Raw genomic sequence first — 17,466 nt, forward strand, 5'->3', positions numbered from 1 at the left:
AGTTGTTTTTTTTGTATTTAGACCACGTCAAATTTGTGACATTTTCATTACTAAGTCTTTTGTTGTTTAAGTTATAGATTTCATATTTATTCATATATTACAAACTCTCCTTAAGAGTAAAAAGCTGAGCGATACTGTCCCTCCCTCATCGACCCCTCTTCTTCCTCCTCACAATCTTGCCCACTTTGCCTCTGTGAAAGTTGAAACCTAAGACCCATCTTTGTGTCAACATCCTACCAGTTGTGTGGCAGATTTAGATTCATTTGTTTTAAAGAAGCTTTCTATTAAATGAATCCCAATAGTAAGATTCTCACAACCTATTTTGAAGTGGTTTTCTTGAAGACGCAGCATGGTAGCGCTGTTGAACACATACGTCTGTTCCCGTCTCTAATTTTGTTTTCCGTTTCTTATCCCTCGCGCCCCCATTTTGTCTAGGTGGCTCTATTTACGTGTGTCAGCAGGTGTTTGTGTTTAGTGTGATGTGTGACCTTGCAGAGCTCTGGTGTGACGCGTCTGTGCATTAGCATTCCCCTGATGGAGGTGGACTTGGGAGTGATAGCACTCCCCCCCCCCCCCCCCCCCCCTCCATATGAAGCACACCCTTGTTGTGTTTGTGTGTGTGTGTCTCAAGCTACTCCCGTGGCATTTTACCATTTTTTTTTTATTTTTTTTTTTTTATTTTTTTTTTATTTGATGCTCACAAACACTCAACATATTTAGCCTGACAAATTTTCACTTTATTTTCTATATGTATATATAATATATATATGTATATCTATATTATGTCTATATAAATATATATATATAAATATATATATATATATATATAAATATATACATTTATATATATATATATATATATATATATATATATATATATAAATTTATATATATATATATATATATATGTATTTATATATATATATTTATGTATTTATATATATATATTTATATATATATATATGTATTTATTTATATATATTTATGTATATATATATTTATATATATATATATATATATTTATATATATATATATATATATATATATATATATATATATATATTTATATATAAATATATATATATATTTATATATAAATATATATATATATATATATAAATATATATATATATTTATATATTTATATATATTTATATATATATATATATAAATATATATATATATATATAAATATATTTATATATATTTATATATATATATTTATATATATATATATTTATATATATATATATATTTATATATATATTTATATATATATATATATTTATATATATATATATATATATATATATATATATTTATATATATATATTTTTATATATATATTTATATTTATATTTTTATATATATATATTTATATTTATATATATATATATATGCAGAGGGTTGCATCAGGAAGGGCATCTGCCTTAAAACGTTCATCTAAAGAATTGCATACCGGATCGGTCGTGGGCCGGGTTAACAACGTCCGCCCCCCGGCACCGTTAACCTGCAGGGCGCCGGAGGATATTCAGCTACTGTGGGTCGAAGATGGAGAGGTGCAAAGTGGGTTCGTCTGCAGAAAGAGAAGAGGAAAGCACAGAGCCTAGAAGTGAACATGGGGACTTTGAATGTTGGGACTGTGACAGGATGGTTGACATGATGTTTAGGAGAAAGGTTGATTATGTTGTGTCCAGAAGAGCAGGTGGAAAGGCAGTAAGGCTAGAAGTTTAGGGGCAGGGTTTAAATTATTTTACAATGGTATAGATGGGAAGAAAAATGGAGGGGGGGTTATTTTAAAAGAAGAGTTGGCTTAGAATGTCTTGGAGGTGAAAAGAGTATCAGATCGTGTGATGAGGCTGAAACTTGAAATTGAGGGTTTTATGTATGATGCGATTAGCGGCTATGCCCCACAGGTATGATGTGACCTAGAGGTGAGAGAAACATTCTGGAAGGAGCTAGACGGCAGAGCAGAAAACTATGTGGTGGACGCTGAGAACGGAAGAGTGTTGTGCGGCTTTTCGGGAAGAGCTGAGACAAGCTCTCAGTGGACAGGAGCAGCTTCCAGAAGACTGGACCACTACAACCAAGGTGATCAGAGAAACGGGCAGGAGAGTACTTGGTGTATCTTTTGGCAGAAAAGGAGAGGAGGAGACTTGGTGGTGGAACCTCAAAGTACAGGAAATCTTACAAGGAAAGAGGTTAGCTAAGAAGTGGGACACTGAGAGGACCAAGGAGAGGGGAAAGGAATACATTGAGATGCGACGTAGGGCAAAGGTAGAGGTGGCAAAGGCCAAACAAGAGGCATATGATATGTATGCCAGGTTGGACACTAAAGAAGGAGAAAAGGATCTATACAGGTTGGCCAGACAGAGGGATAGCGATGGGAAGGATGTGCTGCAGGTTAGGGTGATTAAGGATAGAGATGGAAATATGTTCACTGGTGCCAGTAGTGTGCTGGATAGATGGAAAGAATACTTTGAGCAGTTGATGAATGAGCAAAATGAGAGTGAAGAGTAGAGGAGCCAAGTGTGGTAGACCAGGAGGAAGTGGCAATGATTAGTGAGGGGGATGTTAGAAAGGCATTAAAGAGGATGAAAAATGGAAAGACAGTTGGTCCTGATGACATTCCTGTGGAGGTATGGAAGCATCTCAGAGAGGTGGCTGTGGAGCTTTTGACCAGCTTGTTCAACAGAGTTCTAGCGGGTGAGAAGATGTCTGAGGAATGGAGGAAAAGTGTGCTGGTGCCCATTTTTAAGAACAAGGGTGATGTGCAGAGCTGTGGGAAATGTAGAGGAATAAAGTTGATGAGCCACACAATGAAGTTATGGGAAAGAGTAGTGGAGGCTAGACTCAGGACAGAAGTGAGTATTTGCGAGCAACAGAATGGTTTCATGCCTGGAAAGAGTACCACAGATGCATTATTTGCCTTGAGGATCTTGATGGAAAAGTACAGAGGTCAGAAGGAGCTACATTGTGTCTTTGTGGGTCTAGAGGAAGCCGATGACAGAGTACCCAGAGAGGAACTGTGGTACTGCATGCGGAAGTCTGGAGTGACAGATAAGTATGTTAGAATAATACAGGACATGTACGAGGGCAGCAGAACAGCGGTGAGGTGTGCTGTAGGTGTGACAGAGAGTCTTAAGGTGGAGGTGGGACTGCATCAGGGATCAGCCCTGAGCCCCTTCCTGTTTGCAGTGGTGATGGATAGGCTGACAGATGAGGTTAGACTGGAATCCCCATGGACCATGATGTTTGCAGATGACATTGTGATCTGCAGTGAAAGCAGGGAGCAGGTGGAGGAACAGTTGGAAAGATGGAGGCATGCACTGGAAAGCAGAGGAATGAAGATTAGCCGAAGTAAGACAGAATGATGCGCAGCCAATCAGCTCACGGGATAAATCCACTCGTGCTCTCATTGGTCGATGTCGCGCCAGGAACCAATCACGCGCCTTGTATGAGTGCCCGTGGCATGGACAGTACAGTACAGGCATGTGCAAAGCCTCTGACTCAACTCATCTATTTGTTGGGCATGCAGGGAAACCTTCTCTTGTGCATCAACATGAAACAATGCGTCTTTCTGTAATATGGCTATATTTTTTTCATTTAAAATTTTTGCTGAATTTTTTTTTCTTGTTGAATATTTTGGAAAAACCCGCGAAGCACTGAAGCCGCAAAACGTGAAGCGCGAAGTGGCGAGGGAACACTGTATATATAAAACACACACTGAGGCATAATCTCTCCTGCTGGAATGACATGCATACTCGCAAATGCACACAGTCTTCCTCACACTGACTTTTTGAAGTATGGAGATAATTTATTTGTGTCATGATGCCTGATTTCCCATCTGCTACTGGGACCCTGAGCAGCTGGAGGTAGAAAGGAGGAGGGAGCATTGGAAGAGAGAGTGGAAGAGAGGCAGCTGGAGTAGCTCTCAACAACTGGTAGCCAGTTTCCTTTTGCAGAAAGCATATATTGGAGCAATGAGGGGGAGATGGTTTTGGGAGAAGGAAAGAGGATTGAAATTGCAGGTGTGCAAAAAGGAAAAATGAGGTGTCAACCAGTTTGTTTACTAACGGTTAGAATGTTGGTGCGGTGCTGAAAAAAAAGGGGTGGGGGTGGGGGTGGGGGGGATTATAGCACCCGGGAGTAAGCAGCACCCATGTGACTCCATGTGACTGGATAGACAGATCATCAGTTCTGTACTGGCTATTTCAACAACCACACCACAGGAAAAAAAAGTGCGAGTGCCAGTCAGGTATAATGTAACCAGTTTTTGTGATCTACTACCAGAGATGTGCCAACACAAACCAGTTCATACTACAACATTTAGGAGAACATTAAATGCAAGAATTAATGTTCTGGTTCCTCAGTGTTGAATGACCACTTGTTTTTCTGGCTTGCTCGGAGTATCAACATACTCAAGTTGTCAAATCTTGTACTGATAGGATATTTGGGGGATGAGTTCAAATACACTGCACAAAAAGTAAGGAAATTTGTCTTCAATAGATTGTTGTAAAAATGCTTCTTGGCAATAAAACCTTATACCGTTGGAAAGCCTGTTTATTACCCTTTTAAATGGTGCCACATTTGTAAGAGATTTTTTTTTAGGATAAGCAAGAGAGCCAAGTATGTCTGTTTCAACTGTAAAAATGTTGCTGAATCTTTTCTGCCAATGCTAAATAGTTTTATTTTGCCGTTGACATTGACTCATGTTTGATGGACTGGATGATTGAAGTTTGAAGAGACAATTGAAGAATTTATTAATTTAACAATCAGGAGCCTCAGTAGTGTGTGGAAGAACCATGCACAGCCACAACTGCCTGGTACCTCCTCTTCATGCTGGTCACCAGCCTGGTCACACACTGCTGTGGGATGGCATCACCATGCTTCACTTAGCATTTGTCAGCCAACGTAGTTGTGTGGGTCCCTCTGGCACAGACAGCACGTCCAAGCTGATCCCACAAGTGTTCAATCGGGGTGAGCTCAGGACTGCTGGCAACCTATTCCATTCAAATTCTGGAGTTGTCGCTGATGATCCCCGCTCTGTGTGGGAAAGCATTATCTTGGAGGATAGAGTTCGGTCCAAGACTGTGGATTTTCCTGACATCCCTGTGATATGGAACTTGACCTTCAGTTTGGAGATGATACTAGGACTTATTCCAAACCTTGCGGAACACCGTGCTCACAGTGGGGTGAGTAGCATGGTCAATAACAAGAGTAGAGAAACAAAGTAATTCATATCTGTTAGTCTGGAAAGGGTTACAAAAGCCATTTCTAAAGCTTCAATAATAAGAGTCAATGGCAGAAGCAAACTACGGTGTTTGGCATTGTAAGAGAAGATTTGGCAAATTTTTTGTGTGCGCAACCCACATACTTGGGTCTGGTGCTCATCCCTGAAATGCATGAAGCATTGTTACAACAAAGAATTAATCAACCAAACAAATTTCATTACTTTTTGTGCTACTGGTATGTTAATTTGAACTTGTCCCCAAATATCCCATCAAGACAACTAGATTATGTTGACCCTCAAAGAATCCATAGAACAAATGGTCATTTCACTGTAAGGAACCAGAGCATAAATTCTTGGATTTAAATGTTCTCATAAATGTCATGCTATGAAATATATGAAGTCTTTCCAATGGTATATACATCATTGCCATGAAGCATGAAGCATTGTTACAACAAAAAAATAATGCACCAAAATATTGTTTTTTGTTTTGTTTTAATGTTTAGATACTTGGTTGATGGCGTTCTAGTGTCCTGTTTCATCAAGTTTGATTTGCTTTTTCTGGTGAAGTTACATGCATTGTATCATGGCATGTTGGTTCTGATGCCCTTTGTGTCTGTTTTGTTTTTATTTTGAGATATAAAGTAATCGTTTTATGTTCACTCATGGGACTTGCTTAATATTAATTGCCATTTTTTTTCCCCTTGGCCCTTCAGCATTCCCCGTTGGACCCATCAGCCGATGCCTCAATGATGGTTCCTGATGGACTGACTGGCAGGACTGGTGATGCTAGTCAGCCTATCTGCACAGAGCAGCCCAGTGACCAGGAGACTAAGCCAAAAAAGAAGAAGAAAAAGAAAACAAAAGTAGAAGATGGAGGACAGGAAGGAAAGAAGTGCATGACAAAAGGAGGAGATGAACATTTCACGTCAGAATTTCCTTTAACAGGGTGTGAGCAGGGTACTGGCAAAGGAATTGGAGATGGAAGTTTCCCACCTGTTGAGGAGAAGAAAAAACGGAAAAAGAAACCAAAGGATAAGGCAGAGGGCATTGAGGCCAAGGAGCCTAAGACCCCCAAGATGCCGAAAACACCCAAGACCCCCAAGACTCCCAAAGAACCCAAGGAGAAGAAAGTCAAGAACTCTACACCCAAGGCCAAGATGCCCAAGAAGTCCAGGTAGGAACAGCATCACTGGCCTTTGAATATTCACAAATGTGTAAGCACAAAGACAGGAAAAGCCGGTCCCATATGTCAATGGGACCATCCTAGGAAGTTCATTTTAGAAGAACAGATGCATTTGATTCATAATCTATATTACAGTTTGACACTCAGACTCTGAAACAAGTCCTCAACTAATCCTATTTTGTCCTGATAGATGATCCACAAGGTTAAAACCATGATCAGATTAGCTTTTTCTTGTTGTGGTTCATTGTATAACGATTTTTGTATAACAGCCAATAGGCAACATATTTTAGTTTTATTAAATGTATTTTGCCAGCAGGGGTATGCATAAGTGGTGTGCATGTGTTGTGTGTTTGAAATATGGAACAGATCCAATGAAGATTGGCAAATTTGCGTACCTAAAATTTGGCAGATTAGACACTGGTGTTTCCTTGGAATGTGGTGGCAGGTTGTAATGAGCCACACAATGATATTGGTGTCATTTTACTTTGCATTTTTTTTTTCCTTTCCCCTTGTTCGGTTGTTAGGTCAAGCAGAATGGAAGCTCTGTATCCCTTTTATGCCGAAACACTTTTACTGTGTCACAGTGGAGTTTTTAAGCTTCCGCTGTGGTTTCTTAGTCTTATAATTGAAGTTTATTGAGAAAAAGAGTCGAATAGAACAAAGTTTCTCCAGGGGAGAGAGAAACAAAGACAAGGCACTAATTGTAAACAGGATGAGAAAAGTAAGTCATTACATTATCTCCAACAATGAAACATTAAATATGAGTGTTGCGTGGGGGTGTAGTGCTACACCCTGTGAGGGAAGGACACGACAAACTAGAACAGGACAAGGACAGGAGAAGAAGCATGCAGGACAAGGGTCGTGAACATGGCTCTACAACTGAAGTGGGGTGGGATTGACTATGCAAATTATAAAAGTCTATAGGACGAGAGTATGAGTGAGGGGATACACAAGCAATTCGCATATTCATGAGTTATTTGTCGCAATAAGTGAGTGGCCCCACACCCAGTGAAAGAGTCCCAGGGGTGTGTGCCTGCGGACACGTGCAAATGAATTGACACCGTTTTACATGCACAAAGACTGACAGAAGTGTCCTGTAATTTCTCTGCCTGCACTGCGGAGGCTGAAGACCCCACCCTATCAATTGAGGGGTGGGATCAGACCCAGGGGTTCATCCGAGAGCAGCCCGGTGGACGGGACGCGTCCCACACTGAGGGACCCAGGGCGGTCGGTCGGCCCCACCGAGGCGCCCCGACAACCGGCCACATGCCAGCCCCCAAGCCTACACCCACCGCCCCACCCCTCTCAGCCCCACGAGAGCCAGACTCCCCCCCCCAACCTGCAGGGCCTGTGATGCAGCCAGTCCCTGCCCAACCCGAGGGCGTGAGAGTGTCCCTTGTTTGTTGGAAAGGAGGGCGGATAGGGGCACCTGATAAGGGGGGAAACCCAGGGAGCAGCCGCGGGTCATGAGAGGGGACCCCCAACGCCAAGAAGTCATCCAGCCCGGGGTGGGGGCGGCCTCAGGAGCACCGCCATGCAGCTAAGTGAGAACCCACCTCCCCCCTTTTACTATGACTGCCAGGTCCCCGACTGGCAGTCATTGGCCCTACCCCGTGTGTCACTGCCTCCCCGAGAGGTGTGGTGCATTAAAATCTGGAGAGGGTGGGAGCATGGCTGCCAGGCATAGCTGCCTACCAGCCAACCAACGACCCACCGTCCCCCAGAGATGGCTGTATGTGGTGCATTAAAATGTGGGGATGAGTGTGTGCGATGCATTTAAAATCCAGGGGCAGGCAGGGCCAGCGCGTACGGACCGGGAAACAGCCCAGACGTGCTGAAACCCGGTCCAACACCTTCTCGATCCCATACCAGTCCCCCAGGAACCTTTTGATATGTGAGTGGTTGAGCGTGTGCTAAGTGAGTGAGTAAGAGGCATGGCTCCTGCAGGTCCGACCCCATCAAGCCGGATAACCACCGACGAAGAGGGCTGCCCCACCTAGACCTGCAGCACTGACCCGGGGACCCCCCCCCTACCACACACACTCCCACCAGCACCCACGAGCCGCCCCCGAGTGTGGGAGGTGGATCCCAACCCCCACAAACCAGGCAGGGACAAAAACCCCACAGCGGGCCCCACAGCACATAGGGCACCACCCAGCTCCCCCACGGGAAGAGGAAGAGGCGACCGCAGTGGGACGGAAGGAACGGAGAGAAGAGGAGGAAGCAAGCCCGAGAAACGACAGAGGGACCCCACCGCCCCCACCAGCAGCCAGAGCGGGGGACCCAGGTGGGCGCCAGCCAGCACAGCGCCACCACCCACGGAACATGGGCGAATCACCATCACACCACCAACACTCCCCGGTAAGTCACCCCAGTGGTTCCCCCCACACCCCCAAGCTCGGGAAGGAGTGAAGAAAGTCTCGCCCCCACAGACGCCGGAACCGCAAACACGGACAAGAGAAGATCCCCATGTGTCCTCTCACCATGCAAACCGATCTAAAATGTGTTGGAAAAGAAAAATAGAATAATAATAAAACAACCACGACCTCGACAACAAAGAATACAAAATTCAAAAGTTGACTTTCACACTTACGAAGATAGTCCTGTTATTGTCAAATGGCACCCTACCCAGGCAAAGGAATCAAGAGTCTAAATTTAGCATGTTGAGGAAAGGTGACCAGTTATCTACGTATACATGTAATTGATTTTTTTCGTTCTGCTGATATTTTCTCTAACGCAATGTATTCTATGAGAAGATTTAGCCACTGATTGATGTTAATAGCTTGTTTGTTTTTCCAGTTGAATAGAATTATTTTCTTAGCGGTAGCTAATGCGACAAGTAATGATTGTGAGTATTTATTAGGGAGGTCGATTATGCTTAAGTCGCCAAGTATGCACAATGTTGGGGAAAGTGGAATCCTGAAATTAAAAATGTAAGAGTTTTTGTGTAACCGAAGACCAAAAGCATTGAATTGGTGTGCATTCCCAATAGCTGTCTGGGGTATTTTTGGTGCATTGCGTGCATATATTAGATGGAGAGAAGCCCATTTTAGGCATAGTTTCCTGAGTAAAGTGTGTTCTATGGAGCGCTTTATATTGTATAAGCTGTGGATTTGTGTTTTTTGTCATTCTAAACGTATTGTTACAAATCTGTATCCAGTAGCTACGGTCAGCGGACATGGAAAGGTCTTCTTCCCATTTGGTGATTGGTAAGTGCATTGATTTAGTAGATGAAATAAATTTATAAACTTTTGAGAGATTTCTTTTACTTTGCGGGAGAAGCTTAACTATTTGCTTGACAAACTCCGGCAGTTCGAGGGTGCTCTGGAATGTTGGTATTCTTTTTTTTTTTTTTTTTTTTTTTTTTTTTTTTTTTTTTTTTTTTTTTTTTTTTTTATTGCTGCTTTTAATTAATTGTATTGAAGAAAGTTTCCGCCTGTTATTTGGAATTCTTGGAACAGTTCATCACGTGTCCTAAAAACATTATTGTTAAATAGTTGTTGTAGGTGGTCAATTCCATGTTGTTCCTATGTACTAAAATGAAGGGGTATATTATTAATTTCAAAATCTGGATTATGCCCGATTGGGGAGAGCATATTGGGAGCTAATTGAGATCCTGTAGCGCAGGGGTGTCAAACTCATTTTTGTGGGGGGGCAATAAGTCTAGCCACACCTGCGGTGACCCTGTCTGGTCCCTCACCTAGGACCTGTTTGTCATGGGTGACAACTTCGTTCCTAGGATCATTGAGACACAAAGACCACAATAAGGTGACTGCTTTCAGGAGGGTATATTCTAAATCTTTGATGGTAAATATTAGTAGGCTAACTTAAGATGTCAGATTTCAGAACGGATTTCAAAAGTAGGCATTGTCACTTGACGTGCCAACCGAACTGGGATTCGTGCTCGTGCATTGACGATGAAGCCAGCTTGCTAGCTGCGAGAACTAATGGGGATTGCAGGACACATTGACCATCGACACTTTCAATGTACGTACGTCACAGTAATATGCTTAGCCAGCAACGGCTGGACAGCGGATTGAAGCATTTTATGAAGCGGGAGGAAAACTAAACCACTAACACCATTCACAAATGCCATAATGAACGTGCTCACTTTAACTTTTATCAGGCAGGACTTGATTTGAATTCGCCAGTGTGACTAATGTGGGCAATGTTCACATCACCACATTCTGTTTCAATTTGCCATTGGCAAGACGCCAAACATTGTGCTGCTTTGCCTTGGTTTTGGTGGATCATTTGTGAATATATTTGCGTGTTTATATGGGTAGATTGTTATCGGTACATATGTACAATATGTGAATTCTTCATGACGGAAGCATCCAAGGAGAGCATTGCAATGAGTTAAATCCCCCTCAGTCTTTTATGGAATGTTGTTTTGTTTGCTGATACAAGCTTGACTCATGTCACTGACACTTGCCCTTGTTGCCCAGTATCTTCTTCACGAGGTGTGCAGTTGCTAACTTCTTGGGTCGGAGAACATGGACAAAAACGGAGATGGGAATATTTGTGTATTAAAGTCAGAGGTTGTTTCATTGTGAAGGTGGAAACTTGATCGGACAGAGGAATGTGTCAGGACTGCCCCCATTTTTCTCTTTCTCATTTCTCAGCCTTCTGTCTCGGCCCCTTTCCTCCTCTCTCTCGTTCCTTGCGGGCCCTTTTATCCTGAGGAAGAGGGAGGGCCCAAGCTGCAGGCAATGGTCAGTGCTGGGGGCGGTTGGTTTGTGCGTTTGCATGCATTGGCCGCTGGCAAAGAAAGGGGAAGGGAGCATTAGGGTGGGGTGGGTTGCAAGCAAGGCAATGAGGGGGCAGGTGTTTTTGTATGTGTATTGGGGGAGGGATTTTTTTTTTCTCTTTGTGGCAGAAAATGGCGTCTGATGATAATGAAGGCCATGCTGCTGACCACTCCACAGCTCAGTGTGGGCAGAGGAAATGTGGGGGTGGGGAAATGCTGTGCATGAATGTGTGTTGGTAAACTCGCTGTTATCTGTTTTCAGGCTTTCCTCCATCTTGAGTGGCGGACTGCAGCTCCCAGGTTAATTTAGCATAATAATGGCTGCCGGCCATTCACTGCTACTCTAAAATGGTGGCTCAACATCACCCAGCCATCATTCCTTTATTCTTCTTTTGTGCCACTGCCACCTTGAACTCTTCTTCTTTATCCTCGTTACTATCCTACTTTTTTAGAAGTATTCTTTTGTGATCATCATGTACTGGAGTCATTGCAAGTTTAAAAAGTTGGACTTTACAGTTCTATTATCAGTGTAAAATAAAGTGCTGTTGGGTTATTCAGAGCGCCACACTCTGGGAGTGCATGAGTGCACTCCCGCTGTTCTGACTGAGGAGAGAGCGTCGGACCTTCAGGCAGGACGAGATGTTTACAGGCAGAACTGTCACATTCAATATGGCGGACGCACTGACGTATCCCTGCCAAGGACCAACACGCTCATTCGTAAATTCATAGAAAATGGAGCACGCTCTCCCTCTCTGCGCAAGGGGGATCATGGGAGATGTGGTTTGCCTCTTAGACTGGCGCAGTCAGTAGCGGCAGAAAAAAACTTATCCCTTGCGTCATGGACAGGAAATCATAATCACGTAACGCTTTACATCTTTATCATTAAAAGTGCTGAAAACATCCCTAGTATCTTTCCTTAAAATTACATGAAATGAATGGCAATATCTCTCTTTATTTCTAAAACACATTTTATACAGTAAACAATAAAATTAATAACAGATAATTAAAAAAAAAAAAAGACAAATAAATTAAGACAAATATCCAGTAATCTAATCCAGTAATATCTAAATATCTAGTAGGGCAACCAGTTTTCAAATGAATGCAAAAAGCTCAAAGAATCAAACTAAATACAATAAGTGTTTCTAGTAACATTCAAGTATTCCTACCATTCAACTAGTAAAGGTGCTTATAAATGAGCTGTTTCAGATGTTGAGTTTTAGGAACACAACTTTATCATCTTGTTTTGACATTAAATGAAAATTCTTAGAATAACTGAAGAAAAAAGCTTTGTTTTGTTTTATGTCTCACAAATTGAGAGATGGGGAAGACAAGGTGGTCAACTCAGGCTTGAGACATGATCTCTTACATGCAACTACTGTATGCACTAAAGTACAGTGCAATGTAGTTTTATTATTTTTTCCCATTACTCTGGTTTTGATGTAATGTTAGTGCTTTGTCACAACCTTTTCGCTGTCTCTGTACTGTTCATATTAAATGATAGAAAAGATATGACGTGTTTGAGTAGATGGTTCCGACTTGTTGCAGCATGTTTTGCAGATTACCGTTTTCTGCTCAGTGTCTGCCTTCTTAAACCAAAACGGTGGAATTACGGCTCTCTTTTTTTGGCACCAACTGTTTGGGCTCTGTTTCCACTTTGTTCTCTGCTAAGATGTCTGCGTCTGGCATGTTGTTTACATCCATGCTCTTCTAGCAATACCATAAACAAGTATTTGCGGGTGATTTAAAAATTCTAGTAGTTGTAGTGTTGCTGCAGTAAATTTACCTTCATTGTTTTTACAATGTAGGGCGTCTGACACAAAATCTCACGAACTTGTACTCTCTTGGAGCGCATGCACACTGCACAGACTTCATTTATTCAACTTGCACGCGAACAGCGTAACATAAGTTGCCTCTTGAGCATGTCATCCCCACTCTCCAGGCATGACGAATCAACCTACACTTAATCCAACTATTGCTTTTTTGTGATTTGGGTTGACTGTAAATTGGTCAGTCATGCTTGGAGAGTGAGATGCAAGAATAACGTAAGAGAGCGGCAACTACCGAGCTAACTTGACACAACCTTTTTAACCACCTTGGTGACCTCAAACCCGGGGAAAGAAGAGCCCTCCTCAGAGCCCCCAGACTCAGCTTCGTCGTGGGAAAGCGTGTTGGTAGAATTGAGGTAGAGTTTTGGGCACACCGACTCTCATTGTTCCGGGTTGAGGTCAGTAGCGCCCAATTCCCACTATACTGAGATGAGTATTTCCTTAGATTTTAATGAATCTATATAATGTATGAGTACTGAAATAAAGTTACTTTACTACTATATTCTAATTTATTTAGATGTTCGGTACCTGTATATCATAATATTGCACAGCACCAGATCAGTCAAGGACCAGATCAGTCACTGACATTTTGCTGTGTTGGTATATTTGAACTCACTGCTTGAGTAAGTTATCTATTAGAGGTGTCTTGATCCAATATTTGATAACAGTCCGATATCAGATCAAAAACCAGTATCGGACTATATCGGAATGGGCCTAAAATGTCTGATATCAGTACTCCAATACAAGCAGTCCACTGCGCTCCAGCATTTCAATCCAGCGCCCAGATCCAGGATGCAGAGCCCAGATGATCACAACAACAGTGTGTCCGGCTGCGGCTGTATTAACTTGCGACCGTGATGGATATTTTGACCAAAGTTCTTTGCCTACGACACCCAAAATAGTCAATATCCACAGCAAAATACCATTAGATCACCAGGACTTGCTGGAATTGCGATCATCCAGTGACTTTGGGTTTGCAGCACTGGCATTCTTGGGAGCGTTTATAAGCTTCTGAGAGCCTAATCTGGAAAGACCCAATGGCCTACGGAGCAGCGGACTGGCTTAGGCGGTGGTGTGACCAGAGAGGGAAGCGCTGCTGTCGGGGTGGACTACCAGCTAAGCTAAACATCAATGCCCCTACAGAAAGCTGCTCCCATCCATTATCGCACATTATGCTGTACATGACTGCGGCTCTTAAAATCCATCTTTGTTTTGTAATTACTGCTGCATAAGTATATAAACTAGATTATAATTTTTTTAATTTATCCTCCATAGGCTGCACTGAGCCAAGTGCCACAAAATTTCATGTGTGTGTTTTGTGTGAATATATATATATATATATATATATATGGCATATATATAGTTGGGAGTTACTCGTTACACATTGTTTGTAGATTGTTTTGTTGTAATAGATCAGGCTCAATACTAATCTCATGACTATTATCCTGGAAGATTCAAGTGTGTGTGGTTATACTGTTGTTGCAAACTGAGAGAATCAGGTGGTTTACTTTGCCGAGTCAGCTCAATTCTCTGCTTTGACCTTCTCTCTCTCTCTCTCTCTCCGTCCTGTTCGCTTGCACCGCCTCTCTGTCTACTTGTCTCAGGAAGTACAGTACATCTATAAATAACACAGCTCTTAGCTGCCACGCCCTTCCCTGTGTGGGTGCGTGCGTGCGTCAATGCATGCGTGTAGAGGGTGGCGAATTTGTTTGCAGTACACACACCCATACACACATTCTGGCACCTTGCTATGTGTGTCTGTGTGTATGCATGCTTCCATGTGTGTGTGTCTGTGCATGCATGCAACTACCACACTTTTTACACTGAGGGTGTGTGTCGTCGCCTTTGTTCTTGTTTTCTTTCGCCTGGGATTGAATGTACAGTGTATAGGTCAATAGTATGGCTTCTCAAATCAGCAGGTCCCCATTGACTATTTTTTTCCCTAAAGCTTCTGTCCAGTCCCACATTTTACTACAATTCCGGTCTGTCCTTCATTCCACTTCCCTCATTTGAAAGGAAAATTTCAGCTTCTTGGGCACAGCGCTCCTTAGATGGGTAGTATTTGTGAATGCTGTAAGACAATGGGTGTACATGCGGTTGTGATGGATACAGTGGTGGGGTAGAAGGCCTATGTGCACTTTGTTCGTTTATGAACGTGACATCGTTATTGCTTTGGCAAAAGTACAAAGCCCCAACCACAGTTGTTTGCTGGTGTCAATGCAGCAATTGGAAAGTCTTACCTGGAACTCGATCTTGAAATGGTGGACTTGCTGGTCCATATCCTGACATTATTGATCTATCCCTCACGGTGCCATATAAAAACTCACTGGCCAACATCCATTTACAGTATGTGCCATTGCGTACTTGATGATGTGAATCTGTGTTTTTATCCAATGTTTTATCACGGATCCAAACAACCAATGAAAATATTTTGTTTTGGGTTTTTAAATATTTGGCTGCACTGCATTGCTGCAGGGGTTTCTAACTCAAATTCACAGTGGGCCAAAATTTAAAATTGGGACAAAGAATTGATTGCAAAGTCTACCACCATCTGTCCCTCCAAGTTCCTTTCCTGGATGCCGTACTTACCCATCACTTCTTCATCACCCCTATTTCCTTCACCAACATGTCCATTACAATCTGTACCAATCACGACTCTCTCTCTGTCTGGAATGCTCAGAACTTCATCTAGCTCCTTCCAGAATTTCTCTTTCACCTCTAGGTCACGTCCTACCTGTGGGGCATAGCCACTAATCACATTATACATAATGCCCTCCATTTCAAGTTTCAGCCTCATCACTCGATCTGATACTGTTTTCACCTCCAACTCTTCTTTTAAAATAACCCCGACTCCATTTCTCTTCCCCTCTACACCATGGTAAAATAATTTAAACCCTGCCCTTAAACTTCTAGCCTTACTGCCTTTCCCCCTGGTCTCCTGAACACACAATATATGAACCTTTCTCCTAATCATCATGTCAACCAACTCGCCAGATTTTCCTGTCATAGTCCCAACATTCAAAATCCCCACATTCAGTTCTAAGCTCTGTGCTTTGCTCTTCTCTTTCTGCCGAAGAACCTGCTTTCCACCTCTTCTTCGACTTCAACCCACAGTAGCTGAATTTCCACCGGCAAGTTCATTTTTGGAATGGTGAACTGAACTTAGAACTAACGTAATTTCTCGTGCATAATGTGCACCCATGTATAATATGCACCCCCAAAGTTGACCTCAAAATTCTGGAAAACTCTTCTACCTATGTATAATGCATTTTTACAATGCATGATTTTGCTTCTTCGCACATGATTTTAAAAATAATTATTCTGAAGTTAAGCACTTTTTTTGAACATGTAATACTTTTTTATTTACTTAATCTTATTTTGAAAGCATTATCATTAAACAAAACATAACCATAAAGAAATCAATGATGGTTGTTGTATTTAAATAATAAATAAAAAAATTCACAAATTCTGCCTGGTTATGTAAACTTATGAGTACAAATATGCAGGCATATGTACCCCTGTCACATTGGAATGAAAATGTAGGCTACATATTTTTCATTACCTCTCGGTGATGGCATATTGGAAAATATGAAGATTTTTTATTTTATTTTTTTCATTTCCCCCTATATCTATGTAAAATGTGCACTATTGACTTTTGACAATTATTTTTTTGGGGGGGGGGGAATGTGCATTACACACGAGAAATTGCAGTAGTTCGCCTAGAAAATGAATTGTGCAGCCCTAATAGCAAAGCATTCTGGGATTTGTGACTCATGCACGAAATACAGAACCTTTCCAAAAAATTAGAATAACATGGAAAAGTATATTTACTACCATAATTTATCATCAAAAAAATCTAACTTTCATAGATTATAGATTCAGGGCCCACAATTTCAAGTATTTGTATATTTTTACATAATTTGGGCTTCCAGCTCATAAAACCCAGAAAATCAGGAATTCAAAAATTTAGAATACCGTGGGAAAAAAATTACCATTTACGTCTGTTTTTGGAGAAAATTAGAGAAATTAGGGTCACATTAAATCAACCAAAATATGGTACTTTCAAAACGATGTGTTAATCATCAATCCTTGGTTGGGAATCCCTTTGCTTTAATCACTGCCTCCATGCACCGTGGCTTTGCCTGGGAGTTATGGAAGCCCAGATTTCCTTGATGCTTGCTGTCAGTTTTTCTTTGTTTTTGGTAGGCTTGAGACGATCAGGATTTTTGGGGCCGATCAGCGAGTTGAAAAAAACGATCACAAGATAGAGGAATGTGTTCATTCACTGTATATCCTCGTGTACTTAATGGCTCAAACAATTATATTTACAATAAATGTATCTTTGTTCATCTATTTATGCCAGTCAGGCATAGTGACAGACAGAACAAATGATAAATGGTCTATTAGATGGCAGGAAGTAAATACAGAAATTAATGTATCCACTTTTTGTGACATTTTTGTTTGTTGGTGTGC

General features: G+C 41.7%; 1 protein-coding gene across 4 annotated transcripts in view; it reads left to right on the forward strand.

Moving 5' to 3' along the window:
- Positions 1–17,466, forward strand: part of chd7 (chromodomain helicase DNA binding protein 7) — a 90,932-nt gene that overhangs the window by 34,357 nt on the left and 39,109 nt on the right. For all 4 annotated transcript variants that reach the window (XM_061798616.1, XM_061798615.1, XM_061798613.1 and 1 more), the window contains exon 4: positions 5,948–6,408. In XM_061798616.1, coding sequence (XP_061654600.1) covers positions 5,948–6,408 — 461 coding nt within the window. The remainder of the gene's footprint in view (positions 1–5,947; positions 6,409–17,466) is intronic.

This window comes from Phyllopteryx taeniolatus, chromosome 14, assembly GCF_024500385.1.
Source record: "Phyllopteryx taeniolatus isolate TA_2022b chromosome 14, UOR_Ptae_1.2, whole genome shotgun sequence".
NCBI classification, from domain to species: Eukaryota; Metazoa; Chordata; class Actinopteri; order Syngnathiformes; family Syngnathidae; genus Phyllopteryx; species Phyllopteryx taeniolatus.